Genomic DNA, 15444 nt, shown 5'->3' on the forward strand with positions numbered 1-15444 from the left:
TTGGAGCAGTGAATAATATCTGAATTTCTCATTTAGTACCTATGTCATACCCACCTAGTCTTTTTATATGCTAATCTTGTCACCCCACATATAATCTCCTCGAATCCAGTATGATTCTCATAGTTTGTTAACTCTCCCAAAGTAAAAAAAATAATGTGGTCATTTATGCACAAAACTCTCTGTGAAAATACATGATTAGCAGTCACATCCTTTGCAACCTGTCCTGGCTTATCATTTTGCTCCATTCTATATATCTGCCAACTTCAAGTACACACTATTTTGTTGTACTTATTTGCATTATATATTTCTTGAAGGCAGGAACCATGTCTTATTCATCTTAGAATCTTTGGTACATACCCCAATGCCTGGCACATCAGAGGATTTTAGTAAAATGTTTGCTGAGCCAAAGAATGAGTGATAGATGTGGGTGGTAAAAAAGGTAAGAGGAGGATTTGATGAATATAAAATGAAATGTTCAGGGGATATTTACTGCAGAAAGGGGGACATATATTAGATTTTGAAGAATATGAGACATAAGTAATACAAGAAAAGAGACAGTGAACTAGAGTTGTCTTTGAAATTTTATAGTGAATATATTTAATCTCAATAATTTTTTTCAACAGCACTTTTCACTGTTCATGGAATAGTATTTTGGAGAAAAATGGAACAATTTAATTCTTTGTTTAGAGCAATAGTTCCAGCAAATCTGCAGCCATCTGGCCTACAGGCCAGCAGGGTTCTCATCCCTGAATTTTCATGTAGAGCTGGTGAGACTGAACTTCTTGCCCTCACTGTCTGGGCTTTGACCTTGCAGAGAGGTTCACAGGGAGGTAAGGGCCAGCAAAGTTTCTCAGACCACAGGGAAGTATGTGTCACCCCTGGACTGCCCCCTGCTGAACTTGCTGCCCACAGTGTGCTGCCATGATGCTGACACTCCTGGGGAAAGAGGGCAGTGTTTCCTGGCTTCAACATCAAGTGTCTGGCTCAAAGATTTTGAAGTGATTAAAATGTCCCCCTTTTCTGGGACACCTGGGTGGCTCATTTGGTTGAGCATCAGACTCTGGCTCAGGTAATGATCCCATGGTTTGTGGGGTCGAGCTCCATGTCAGGCTCTGTGCTGACAGCTCTGAGCCTGGTGCCTGCTTTGGATTCTATGTCTCTCTCTCTCTCTCTGCCCCTCCTCCACTGGTGCTCTGTCTCTGTCTCAAAAATAAATAAAACACTAAATTTTTTTTTTTTAAATGTCCCCCTTTTCTGACAACCAACAATTAATTCTGTAACATATCCTCTCCTCCTGCATTCCTTTCACACAAAGAGAACAGTGGCCAGTGCTTCTCTTTGCCTGTGAATACCATTTACTTTTCCCCATTTAACATGCAGGATTTCAACCATTTTGATATTTATCTGACCCATTTATGCTGGCCATGCCTGGAAGCAAAACTTCTACCCTTAGTGTCAGCATGAGATTACCCTTTGGTGAAGGAGCTTGACTGATTGGATGATTGATTGACTGATAGGTTTACCCATTCATTTATTCTAATGCTTGGGGAGTACTTGCTATATATGCAGTTCTGTTAGGTACTGGGGAGAAAAGGGCCCCTACCCTCCTGGAGTTTATAACTACGTTGCTTTTTATAATTCCTCTCAACTTATTCTAGGTTTCAATCTGGTTTTTCCCCTCAGTCCCTAGAAGAAGTGAGAATACTGAATAGAACAAAGTCACTGACTCTTACTTGGCGTGATAAAAATGCAGCACTAATAATATGGAATGGCCAGTTTGTCCATTCTCTTTTCTTGTTTTACCAATAAAACAAAAACAGGCATGTGAAGAGCTAGATTGACTCTCAGAACTTCTTACTGTTGTAGGCATGATGGTGTCATTGAGGAATGTGTCACCAAGAGTGAGAGGGAAGGGTCCAAGCGAGACACTGGAGACATCTGTGGAAATTAAAAAAAATTACGGGCACAGAATGAGATTGGAGAAGTTTACATAAGAACAAAGTCAAAATTTCATATACTCTTTCTGTAATTCTGGAATTTACAGATATGAGCTGCATTCTTAACTCATTTAAGATTACATAAATATGTTCTTGAGAAAAAAACAACTCATACTTTTGGTCCCAGTTGAATTCTCCATTCTCATCTAGGACCCAAGTTTGGTGCTATTCTAGATACGTTTCAGTTAAATGGTTTGCCAATGAGATCTGGTTAATTTTTCTTTTTGTGACTATATAAAGGATGCTTATCTTGAATTTATTTGTTTGAAAATATTGGCGATGATTGTCTCCAAGTTGTAAGATAATGGGTGATTTCACTTTACCTTCATTCTTTTCTAAATTTTCCAAGATTTATACAATGAACCTAAATTATTTTATACATTTAGAAATATCAGTTATTTTATTTTATTTTTTTTTAAATTTTTTTTCAACGTTTTTTACTTATTTTTGGGACAGAGAGAGACAGAGCATGAACAGGGGAGGGGCAGAGAGAGAGGGAGACACAGAATCAGAAACAGGCTCCAGGCTCCGAGCCATCAGCCCAGAGCCTGACGCGGGGCTCGAACTCACGGACCGCGAGATCGTGACCTGGCTGAAGTCGGACGCTTAACCGACTGTGCCACCCAGGCGCCCCAATATCAGTTATTTTTAAGAAAGCATATTATAAATTTTGTCAACTTCAATTAAGGATTGCTTTTTAACTAATATACTTCCATGATAATTTTTTCCCTTCCCTCTCTTTCATGACAATCAGGAACAGGTGAATGAGGAGGTCTAAGCTTACCTGGAGAAAACACAGGGGTTTCACCAGGTGCTCCTAATGTCTTCTCTGTAGAGATTTCATCTTTTCTATTAGCACAATAGGAAAGAGAAAAGAGATGGTGAAAAGGAGCTTGATGACAATAGGGGAAATTTATTTACTTTTCCTATACTCAATAGACTTAAAATTAGAGGAAAACCCTTTAAAACTGGGTTTGCCTATTTTTTCTTTTTTTATTTTTAAAAAATTTTTTTTTTCAACGTTTATTTATTTTTGGGACAGAGAGAGACAGAGCATGAACGGGCGAGGGGCAGAGAGAGAGGGAGACACAGAATCGGAAACAGGCTCCAGGCTCTGAGCCATCAGCCCAGAGACCGATGCGGGGCTTGAACTCACGGACCGCGAGATCGTGACCTGGCTGAAGTCGGACGCTTAACCGACTGCGCCACCCAGGCACCCCAATTGCCTATTTTTTCAATATAGAAGTAATCTTCAAATATATTTCCATTGAAGACAAACTCAAACAACCCCTGAAAATGGTTATGTTTGGCTCCAGGGCTTTCCCATAAGCGTTTTTCATGTGGTTCTGGGGAGCACTTTCATTGTGGGCAAAACTGGTCTTTGGGCTTGATGTTTTATAGTCTCATTGTGCTTATACTGTGTCCTTAACATCAAAGATAATTGCATGACATGATCTATGTATGACTGAATATTCTTGCTAAAATCTCAGATCCTCAAACCTGCAAATCCAGGGAATGCTTAAGTTTATCTACTAGAGTAAGTCTTGTGGTTATAGCAATAGGAAAGAGAGAGATTTCTGGATAGTGCAGATATATTAAATCCTATTCTGGACACAACCATTGCCTGCAAGAGTTATGGGTAGCTTTGCAGGCTATGTGGTGGCCATCTGGAAAATATCTAAGGGCAAGTCCAAGGGCATGGCTATAAAGCTGTCTGCATATGATGTTGGCTCATTCTAGCAAACTCTATGTAGAAAGGAATAGCAGTAGTGATATCTTTTTAAGCTCACTGAAAGACTTGTTACTATTAGCTATTAGGTTTTAATAGCTCGTGTCTATGTTAGTACAATGTAGCCATAGTTGACCAATATATCTGATTCAATTTTCTGTGGCTCATGTTGATGGGAAGACCAAAGGGAATGGATAGGTGCTATGCTGTTATAGAAACATCTAGATTGGCTGTAGATAATGAGACCATCTACATATTTCTAATATACTCAATTCTGCCAAAGTGCTAATAGGGATGGTATACAAAGTACCATCTGTTGGCCTGGCATGGCTCTGACCAGTCAGAATAGATGTAAACATGGAGGACTATATTGGTGCACACAGGCTAAATATAAATTCAGACTCTTTAGGAATTAGGTATTCTTGTTCTTCTCTGCTGGTATTGTGCTATGTGCTTCAGAAATAGTTTGTATGGATATCATATTTATAAAGATTTCATATCAAACATTAGAGCATTTGTGATTTAGACAATTTTCCTTTTTTTCCACTTTATAGGTCTTGTTTATAGAAAGATCTTTCCTACTATTATAACTTTGGTATCCTTGTTTTACCTTGCTGTTAAAAAGAAAATAACCAAGAATAGTTATTAAAGTGCTGGCTATTGCATTAGTTACAAGTCAACAGCCCACTTTGTGCAGGACCCTGTGTCAGATGTTATTTCCTTATCCTCTGCCACTGGGTATTCTTCTGCCACAACAATGGCAATCTAGACCATCACTCAAAAGCTATAATTTGGGAAGCTGGGACATTGGATTCTTCCACTGGCTTTTATTTTAAAGTAATTTGAAACTGGCAGATTTATGGGCTACTCAGATGAGAAAATTTTCTGTTTTGTCTTCCTGGAAAGGTTGAAAATAAGAAACAGCTTGCTTGCCTCCTCTCTTAACAACTTGGTAATCGTAGCTAATGTACAATGTTTGTCTCTTGCTCCTTAGCAATTCTCTCTAGCAGTGTTGGTAGATGCAGGAGTGGATGGGATGATTCCATTTCTTTCTCTTTCTGTCTTGGGTAGCTGTTTCCTATAATTTTTTTTTAAATTTTTTTTAACGTTTATTTATTTTTGAGACAGAGAGAGACAGAGCATGAATAGGGGAGGGTCAGAGAGAGAGGGAAACACAGAATCTGAAACAGGCTCCAGGCTCTGAGCTGTCAGCACAGAGCCCGACGCGGGACTCGAACTCACGGACTGTGAGATCATGACCTGAGCTGAAGTCAGACGCTTAACCGACTGAGCCACCCAGGCGCCCCTTAATGTTTTTCTATCAAGTCTTGGTACATTCTGTTGTATTTTTTCTTATGGGTGGATGACCTCTGCTTTACTTTCTTTTTCTTTTTTTGAAAATTGGAGGAGTAAGTATCATACTATATTTATTTATTTAAAAAAATTTTAATGTTTATTTATTTTGAGGGAGAGAGTGGGGAGAGGGGAAGAGAGAGGAGAGAGAGAATCCCAAGCAGGCTCCGTGCTGTCAGTACAGGGCCCAATGCAGGGCTCGATCCCATAAATTGTGAGATTATGATCTGAGCTGAAACCAAGAGTCAGATGCTCAACTAACTGAGCCACCCAGGTGCTCCAGTATCATCCTATATTTAAATAAGAAGAGTGAATATCTCTGTGTCTTGTGAACAAAGTTAATACTCTAGTACTAAGATTTTCTTCAATCACATTATTCCTTCTGGTATCAACTTTGTAAAATTTCTAAAGAATGGCTCAGTAGACATATCAATTAACAAAACACATGAGGACTTTGCTCAGGTCTGTGGTGGTGGGTGGAGAGACATAAAACAGTCCCTGCCCTTGAGGAGTTCAAACTCGTACAGGAAAATAGAGTAAAGCAAGGAAGTGTTAAATAAAAATGTAGGTGCCAAGGGGTGCCTGGGTGCTCAGTTGGTTAAGCGTCTGACTTCAGCTCAGGTCATGATCTCATGGTTCCACGGGTTTGAGTCCTGCGTCAGGCTCCGTCCTGACAGTTAAGAGCCTGGAGTCTGCTTCAGATTCTGCATCTCCCTCTCTCTCTGCCCCTCCCCTGCTTGTATTCTGTATCTTTCTCTCTCAAAAATAAATAAACATTAAAAAAATGTAAGTGCCAAAAACAGTGCAAAATTCAAAGCAGGGAGATATTGCTGCAGGCTCAAATAGGCTGTTAAGACATCATGGGGTCCATGGAGGAATCCACTAAGAGCTTGAAAGGAGAGTAGGATTTGGATAGGTAATGTGGAAAAGGCAGGATCTTCCGGGCAAGGGGGAAAGGCTAGGGGCCAGAACCCAGCATGAGTAGGGTATGGTCTGTATGCAGTGAGGAAGGGCATGGTAGCAGCAGTGGGATCATAGGTAATGGAGGCAAAGTTGGAAAGGTCAGGGGTTGAAATGCCTCAACTGATTAGTTTGGACTCTGTTTCCGTGAAGGTCCTGGCAGGAAACAGATGGCTCGCTCACTGTGGGGTAATTTGAACAAAATTTAAAAAAGGATTACTTGCAGGCTGCCTAGGTGGCTCTCAGTTGGTTAAGCGTCCGACTCCGGCTCAGGTCATGATCTTGTTACTCCAGGGTTTGAGCCCCGTGTCGGGCTCTGTGCTGACAGCTCAGAGCCTGGAGCCTGCTTTGGATTCTGTGTCTCTCTCTCTCTCTGCCCCTCCCCCGCTCATGCTCTGTCTGTCTCTCAAAAATAAGCATTAAAGAAATTAAAAAAAAAAAAAAAAAAGGATTACTTGCTAAGTTGTGGGAAGAGCATAGAGTAATCATAAGGCCAAGTGCCATACCAGGGCTGGTAACAGTGGGATGCTCAAAACACCCCTAGCCCAGGAGGGGTGAGAAGATGGAGCGGTTACCATGACAGAGACAGAGAAGGCTCCTTGGAAAGGCTGCCTGACAGGAGCTGAGATGAAGTTGAAGGAGGCTAATAGCCCTTGAAAACTTTGCAGGTTGGTGGTTGAGGGGAGGTGATAAATTCACTCACCTCATTCTGTCCTCACCCTCTGATCTCCTGCTCCCCACCGACTATTCCCACCGAGGAGTCAAGGCAAGTGATGTCAGTGATTCCAGCCTCTCCACTCAGCTTTCTGTACACAGAGCATGAGGGGGATCGGTGGGCAGAGGATATTCAGAAGGGTAAGAGGAAGGTGTGGGAATCTTTTGAAAGTCATTGAACAGGCCTCAGTGTAAGAAAAGGAATTTTTCAGACTTATTAATCCAGCAGCCGTTATGCAAGTTAAAGAGGGGAAGAGGTTAGAGGCAGGGAAATCCATTAGGGAGATCAGATTTGACATTTTTCACAGTGTAAATTAGTAAGGTCCTGGAAGAGGTTGTTGGCAAAGGGAATAGAAATGAAGGAACAAATGTGAAAAGCATTATAAAGAATTGTCAGTAATTTATACAGCAAAATTTGTGTCTCTCTTAGTATTATCTTCAGATTTAGATTTCTAAATGTTATAAAATGTATGTAATTTGTGTTTAGAGTTTGTCTCTTTTCTTTAATCATTTTACTAATGTACTTTTCCTTGCCTTTTAAAAAATTTTGATTTTCTTATTTGATATTCAGTTCTTGTTGAGAGTATAGCTTAGTGAGTGCTTCAGTAATTTAGTTTGAGAAATAATAACGCTTTACAGAATACCAAATAAGACTTCAAAATTCAGGTTGTTCTCTGATTGTGTTAGTATTTCCCTGATGTAACTAATAGTTTATCATAAATTTAAAAATCAAACTATTTTTTAAAATGTTTATTTATTTATTTTTGAGAGAGAGAGAGAGAGAGAGAGAGAGAAGGAGCACAAGTAGGGGAGGGGCAGAGAGAGAGACGCAGACACAGAATCCGAGGTAGGCTCCAGGCTCTGATCTGTCAGCACAGAGCCCCACGTGGGGCTCGAACTCACGAACTGTGAGATCATGACCTGGGCCGAAGCTGGACGCTTAACCGACTGAGCCACCCAGGCACCCCAGAATCAAACTATTTTAATTGCTCTATATCCCCTAAGTGAAAACACACTTTAGATACTTAGCACATAGTAGTGAATCTGTTTTATCTGCAAACATAGTGCCAACACCTGTCTCAATCTTTAGGGCCTATCCATTTCCCCTTTAGATACTCATTTACCTTTAGCGCAATATATGCATAATTTTCTGTCAAAATAACCTACACAGACCTCAGTGGCTGACATAATATCATAGCTCAGTCTCCATTATATGATCTTTCAAAAGTCAAGAGCATGCAGCATTCTATTTTGGGTACTTACCTCTCAGGGAAGTGTCTCTGTTTTATTCTCTGCAGAAAGATAAAAAGTAATTTTACCAGGAGAAAAATGTCAACTGAAGAGCTAAAGTCTATTTTCATTCCCTTTTCCCTTTAACTTCATTTCAACCAGGCTGTATAATGTTATTTTGCAAGAATAAAATTCTTGTTGGCCTTATCAGGTATCTCTAAGCATTTCTTCAACTAATCTTTATGCAGGAAGCCAATTCAAAAGGGGCGGGGGCTGGAGGACTGGGAGCTATCCAGGCCGTGTTCCAAATGTACAGCGTTTAGGCTCACCTGCTGAAGAAGATCTAGGTGCTCCTGGGAGTTGCTGAAATTTTTTCCAATGTCAAAGAGGCAGAAGGTCTCCTGCTGGCAGATGCTGACCCAGTTCTGGTATTCCCCTGGGTCAGGGATGCGGTCCAGAAAGATCCGATATGCTTCCCACACTGCTTCCTGACACACTGCAATGCAGTACCATTCATTAGGAGTAGAAAATGGCCACATCCTAAGATGATCCTTGTTTCCCAGCCCAAGCATAATTTTAGAACATGGAATATTCTTTCATGGCTTATGTGGATATGCTAATTTATAGGCCATAGAAATCAAGTCATTTAACAAATATTTATTGAGCCCCTATATATGTTATGGAGAAAAATAAAAGAAGGAAGATAGGGAATACAGTACGTATGTAGGTTGTAGTTTAAAATAGGACAGCTGAGGAAGGCCTCACTATAAAGGTGACTTCTGAGCAGTTTGGAGAAGGCCTCAAGGCTAGAGAATGCTCTGAGCATTGAAAGAACAGCAAAGAGAGCAGTGTGGCCAGAGCAAGGATAAGAGTAAAGGAAGATGAAGACAGAAAGATGTGGTGAAGGGAGCAGGGATGGCATAGGGCTTTGTGGACCAGTAACTTCCAAACTGTGGCAAAGGTACCTGGCTATATTTAAAGACTTTCCAAGGGGTAAACAGACACACAAACAATTTAAAGAGAATCAATTTCTAGGTCTCATTTTTTCCTATCATGCTCTCCTAAAGCCGGTCTGCTTAAGGATACACCTTTCCTTTTCCCTTTGGTCAGCATCCTCCCCCATTCATCCATCCCTAACTTACTGTGGCACAGTGCCTCTCGGTCATCACACAAAGGGACGACATGAAATAATAGTGTTGAGATTAAGAAAGCAAGTGAACTGAGCTGAACATGTTTTTGCAACAGGGTGGTTTCTGATTCTTTGCTTTCAACACATTACAAGTCCTAATGGAGTTGACAGCTGACAAGCCATTAAAAATGACAGATCATGATGTGATTGTTAGCATATAATGCTAAAGGAACTTAAAGAATAAAAATATTACTATAACAAAACTCCATCTATTTCTATCTACTTATTTTACGTAACAAGTTTTCTCTGCATTTAAGTGAAACTAAGGAAAAGAATAGAGATAAAATTGATCCTAAATCCCGTCTCATTTTAGCAACACATAATATGAATAATAAGTAATGGTACACGAACTAATAGAGGAACAACACCAAAGTAACTCCATCTAAACAGAGGCTGAAGCTAATGAAGCTTTAGCTATAGGCCCTTCATTTAAACTGGCCTCTTCCCCAAGTCTTTGTATTTATAAACATTCCCCTAATTTTGTATTTATAAACATTAGTACTCACAAAAACCTATATCTGATCTTATATCTGCCAATATAAATTTACTTAAAATTTTTTGTTAAATTTGTATCTATTTGGGGGCACCTGGGTGGCTCAGTCAGTTAAGTGTCCAACTCTTGGTTTTGGCTCAGGTCATGATTCCGTGGTTTGTGAGATCAAGCCCTGCATCAGGCTCTGTGCTGATGGCATGGAGCCTGCTTGGGATTCTCTCTCTCCCTCTCTCTTTTCCCCTTCCCTGATCATGGTCTCTCTCTCTCTCTCTCTCTCTCTCTCTTTCTCTTTCTCTCAAATAAATAAATTTAAAAAAAAGGCCTTAAAAGTTTGTATCTATTTGTTTTAATCAATTATATATTAAGAGTAATTATAAATGCAATTGAATCCAAAAGAAATTTCTTTGGAAACATAAAGCCTACAGTAATAGGAAAAAATAAAATCTGTAATTTAAATTTATATACATATTTTTGTTACTGAGAAGTATGTTAGAGTAGCCAATGACAGACTTTCAAGCATAAAATAAATTACATTAAGATAAGACTGAAGTGGGGAGTGGAGTAGAAATGTAGGTGTGTGGAGAAAAAGGATCCACGTTGCATTTCCTACTGTTAAGAAGAGTACATGAAGGCATGTACTTGTTGAGTCTTTGATGGTAACAATTGAGTGGCTATGGTAGATTCTACTGGATGCATAAAAATTCTCTAGTTTTTGTTTTATTTTCAGTATCGATACTTACAACTCATCAAAAGTTACATCTTATCCAATTATTTAAACTTACAATGAAAAGCTTTGGATGTTAACTGAAACCCATGTAAAGAGGTGCATCATTTAAAAATTATTTTACAGGATTAAGTGAAGGAAAAATAGTTAGATGACATCTTTCATAAGCAACTATAATATGTTGATTTTACTTCAGTAGGAATGGGAAGCAATTGGAAGCTTTAGGGCAGAAGCTGACATCATCTGACTTTCTAAAGAAACTGCCTGCCTGCTGAGAGAAGGGACTGGGGGGAAGGAACACAGTGAGAGAAGACCAGTTTGGAAACTCTTACTCCTATGCTTTATTTCCCTTCACTCCCCATTTTTATATGTCTGGAGTTTTCTTAACTTTCTGTTTTAACAGGCAAAGAGAATTCCTGACCAAAAGAAGCTCAGATCACCTACCAGCAGCAACCTCACCAGAACCCACAAAGCCAGGAGTGGGTGCTGTCCCCACCAACCCAAATGTGTCATTGAGTTTTCCACATCTGGGGAAGTGACAGGGGTCAGCACACCTGGAGAGCAAGCCAATAGCCTCACCAGGAGAACCCACGTTTGTGAATGTTATCTCTCTCTCCTGTCAGGCAAGGATTGGAGGGTTGTAATGCCTCTCCCAATACCAGCCATCATGCAGTCTTTTGATCTTCACCTCTACTCAAGAGTCTACATATCACGCAAAAAGGAAACAACACTTGAATATTTTGAGACTTGCCCAAACCTTAAGAGTTGTGTGTCCAGTCCAAGCAAACCAGTTGTCCTTGCTACCCTTCTCATCTGTTTACTCCACACTCTCTTTTGGAGGTGTTACACTGACCTTCCATCTCTACCCAATGCACCTGCTAATTTAGTTCAAAACACATTTAATTGCCAGAGATAGAGGATTTCCATGTATATAAAATCAACTAGCGCTGCCTTTTGGGTCTTAGTGTTGGTGACTTTCACTGATAATATCTGTGTGTGGAACATCTGGAAGAACATAATATGATAATCCTTCTATTTACTAGTCTGACATGTCTGCGGGCATGTTGCTTTTGTTCTCAGATTAAGTCTTCCTTTTATTTCAGTCCAGTTTAAGGTTTGTTTTTGGTGCCTGTATCTTCCTAGCTCTGCTCCTTTCTCTGCTGCCCTTTCTCCTACTTCAGGGACACACAAGACCCCCACCCTCTTAAAATCCACTTTTCACAAAGGCTCTGAGAGAACTTTCTACTCGAAGCACAAATACCTGAAGCTGTTTAAGGAATTATTTCCCGGAGAGGAGAGATCACAGTCAACACCACAAAAATATAAAAAGCTATAAGAGAATATTATAAAAAAAATTATATGCCAACAAATTGGGCAATCTGGAAGAAATGGACAAATTCCTAGAAACATGTGAACTACTAAAACTGAAACAGGAAGAAATAGAAAACTTGAAAAGACCAATAACCAGCAAAGAAATGGAGTCAGTAATCAAAAATCTCCCAACAAACAGAAGTCCAGGGCTAGAGAGCTTCCCAGGAGAGTTCTACCAAACATTTAAAGAAGAGTTAGTTATTTTCAAACTGTTCCAAAAAACAGAAATGGAAGGAAAACTTCCCAACTCATTCTACAAGGTCAGCATTACCTTAATTCCAAAACCAGACAAAGACCCCACTAAAAAAAAGATCTACAGGTCACTATCCCAAATGAACACGGATGCAAAAATTGTCAATAAAATATTAGCAAATCAAATTCAACAGTACATTAAAAGAAACATTCACCACAATCAAGTGGGATTTATTCCTTGGTTACAAAGGTGGTTCAATATTTGCAAATCAATCAATGTGATACACCACATTAACAAATACATATGATCCTCTCAATAGATACAGAAAAAGCATTTGGCAAAATACAGCATCTATTCTTGATAAAAACCCTCAATAAAGTACGGATAGAGGGAACATACATTAACATCATAAAGGCCATACATGAAAGGACCACAGTTAGTATAATCCTCAATAGGGAAAACTGACAGCTTTTCCTCCTTGGTCAGGAACAAGACAGGGATGTTGACTCTCATCACTGTTATTTAACATAGTACTGGAAGTCCTAGCCTCAGCAACCAGACAATAAAAATAAATAAAAGGCATCCCAATTGGCAAGGAAGAAGTAAAACTTTCACTATTTGCAGAGGACATGTAGAAAATCCAAAAGACTCTACCAAAAAATTGCTAGAACTGATACACAAATTCAGTAAAGTCACAGGATACAAAATCAATGTACAGAAATCTGTTGAATTTCTATACACCAATAATGAAGCAGCAGAAAGATAAAGGAATCAATCCCATTTATAACTGTACCCCAAACCATAAGATATCTAGGAATAAACTAACCAAAGAGGTAATAAATTTGTACTCTGAAAACTAGAAAACACTTATGAAAGAAATTGAAGATGACACAAAGAAATGGAAAGACTTGCATGGATTATAAGAACAAATATTGTTACAAAGTCTATAGTTCTCATTGACAAAACAGGAAAGAATATCCAATGGAATGACTGTCTCTTCAGCAAATGGTGTCAGGAAAACTGGACAGCAACATGCAGAAAAATGAATCTGGACCATTTGCTTACACCATACACAAAGATAAACTCAAAATTGATGAAAGACCTAAATGTGAGACAGGAAACCACCAAAATCCTAGAGAAGAAAATAGGCAGCAACCTCTTTGACTTTGGCCAAAGCAACTTCTTACTAGACATGTCTCCAGAGGCAAGGGAACTAAAAGCAAAAATGAACTATTGGGACCTCATCAAGATAAAAAGAAGGAAACAACCAGCAAAACTAAAAGGCAACTGACAGGATGGGAGAATATATTTGCAAATGATATATCTGAAAAAGGGTTAGTATCCAAAATCTATAAAGAACTTAGCAAACTCAACACCCAAAAAACAAATAATCTAGTTAAGAAATATATACTGGAATATTACTCAGTCATAAAAAAGAATGAGATCTTGCCATTTGCAATGATGTGGATGGAGCTAGAGTGTATTATGCTAAGTGAAATTAAGTCAGAGAAGGACAAATACCATATGATTTCGTTCATATGTGGAATTTAAGAAATGAAACAGGTGAACATATGGAAAAAAAGAGAGAGAAGGAAACCATAAAACAAACTCTTTAAAAAAATTTTTTTAATGTTTCACTTGTTTTTGAGAGAGAGAGAGAGAGTGCAACAGAGTGCTAGCTGGGGAGGGGCAGAGAGAGAGGAAGACATAGAGTCTGAAGCAGGCTCCAGGCTTTGAGCTATCAGCACAGAGCCCAATGTGGGGATCGAACCCAGGAACCATAAGAGCAGAAGTCAGATGCTTAACTGACTGAGCCACCCAGGTGCCCCAACAAACTCTTAATCGTAGAGAACAAATCGAAATTTGCTGGAGGGGAGGTGGGTGGGGGATGGGTTAAATGGATGATGGGTATTAAGGAGAATACTTGTTGTGATGAGTACTGGGTGTTATATGTAAGTGATGAATCACTAAATTCTACTCCTGAAACTAATATCACATCATATACTAACTAATTGTAGTTTAAATAAAAACTTGAACTAAAAAAGAAAAAAAATAATTTCCCTGAGGCATTGTAGTTTATAGTGATTAAAAAGTTAAGGATGAAACAGGGACCAGTAGCTTTTCTTTAGACTTTTTGAGGAGCAGGGTTTTTTTGTGACTGCTTTGATGTCATTTTTCTGGCCTCTTGGAAGTTAAGCACAAAGGAGGAGGTGCAGAATCCTTCTGTGACTGGGAGAACAGGAGCACAGTGCATGCCCTACCAGGAAAGCCCCTTATCTTTACCAAGGGAGCATAAGAAGAACCCCTTGAAAGTTGAAGCATTTAAGGATCTCAGGGCTGGGAGGAGTCTGTAAACTTCTGAAAGCTGGATTTTTCTAACCCTTTAACTTAGTTGTTAAGTTATTTAACTTACTGCATCATCCTTCCTTGAATCTACCAGAAGAGATTTCCAAAGGGATTCTAGGCAAATCCAGAACCTTGCCTCCCTAGCCTTCCCACAGTTGCTGGCCAATGCCTGAAATCTGGCCACAGAGTCTCAGTCTTTCTCTTGAATCGCATATGGTAGGCTGTTTGGCGATGTGGGAAGAACCCTAGGGAACATGTATCCTGGAGGCCAGGCATGCCCTGGGATAATTATGTACATTTGGAAAGATCAGGTTAGACCAATGGTATGTAAAAACATCCACCACAGGGTTGGGTATGCATTAGATGGAGAGATAACACACTGGAGTAGGAGTCAATGCTGGGTTCTAACTTTGCTCTGCCACCGATGATGGCTCTGACTGAGCATGTCACCTCACTTTTCAAATGTGTACAATGGGGGTGTTGGCTAGATATTCTCTAGACCAGTGCTTCTAAAACCTTAGAGTGCAAATGAATTACCTGGGAATCTTATTAAAATACAGATTCGGGACGTGGATATGGTGGGGTGAAAGTAGGTCTGTATTTCTAACAAGTAGCCAGATGCTTGTGATACGGCTGATCTATGGATGACAAATGGAGAAGGAAGAACTAGGATTCTATCTTAAACTTTCTCTAAGGCATAAATTAATGTTGAAAGAAGATCTAGCTTTTGTGGTTGGGAGAGGTAGAGAGAGAGAAGAAGAGAAAGAAGAAGAAAAGGAAGAAGAAGGGAAGGAAGAGGAAGAGGAGGAGGAGGAGGATAATGGAGACAGGGAGGTGTAAAGGGAAGAGGAAGACGGGGAGGCAGAGGATGGAGAGGGGGAAGAGGGAGATACAGAGAGGGGTAGGCGGTTTGAAGGGAGGAAATCAAAAGCAGGGAGTTTGCCTGGGTAGGAGCCCAGGGTTCCCCTGGGAGACTACCAGAAACACTTGCAGTCTTGCATTTGTGCTTTGGGATGAGCATGTTTATGATTCTACCATGAGGCTCAGAACACGTTCATCTGTGGTGCTTTAAGTATTGGAAAAACAAATATCTCAATATTTCATTTGATTTGATGAATGTGGAAGCTTTCTCTCCTACGTTTGAA

The 15444-nt window shown here is 39.7% G+C and overlaps 1 protein-coding gene across 3 annotated transcripts in view; it reads right to left on the reverse strand.

Annotated features, from left to right (window-relative positions):
* The window catches only part of IMPG1 (interphotoreceptor matrix proteoglycan 1), a 133994-nt gene that overhangs the window by 90851 nt on the left and 27699 nt on the right, over nucleotides 1-15444 (reverse strand). For all 3 annotated transcript variants that reach the window (XM_086707276.1, XM_086707275.1, XM_086707273.1), the window contains 4 exons: nucleotides 8313-8479; nucleotides 8017-8045; nucleotides 2782-2846; nucleotides 1859-1938 (listed from right to left, as the gene is read on the reverse strand). In XM_086707276.1, coding sequence (XP_086563402.1) covers nucleotides 1859-1938; nucleotides 2782-2846; nucleotides 8017-8045; nucleotides 8313-8479 — 341 coding nt within the window. The remainder of the gene's footprint in view (nucleotides 1-1858; nucleotides 1939-2781; nucleotides 2847-8016; nucleotides 8046-8312; nucleotides 8480-15444) is intronic.

Source organism: Puma concolor, chromosome B2, assembly GCF_028749965.1.
Source record: "Puma concolor isolate L17-30 chromosome B2, mPumCon1.1.hap2, whole genome shotgun sequence".
NCBI lineage: Eukaryota > Metazoa > Chordata > Mammalia > Carnivora > Felidae > Puma > Puma concolor.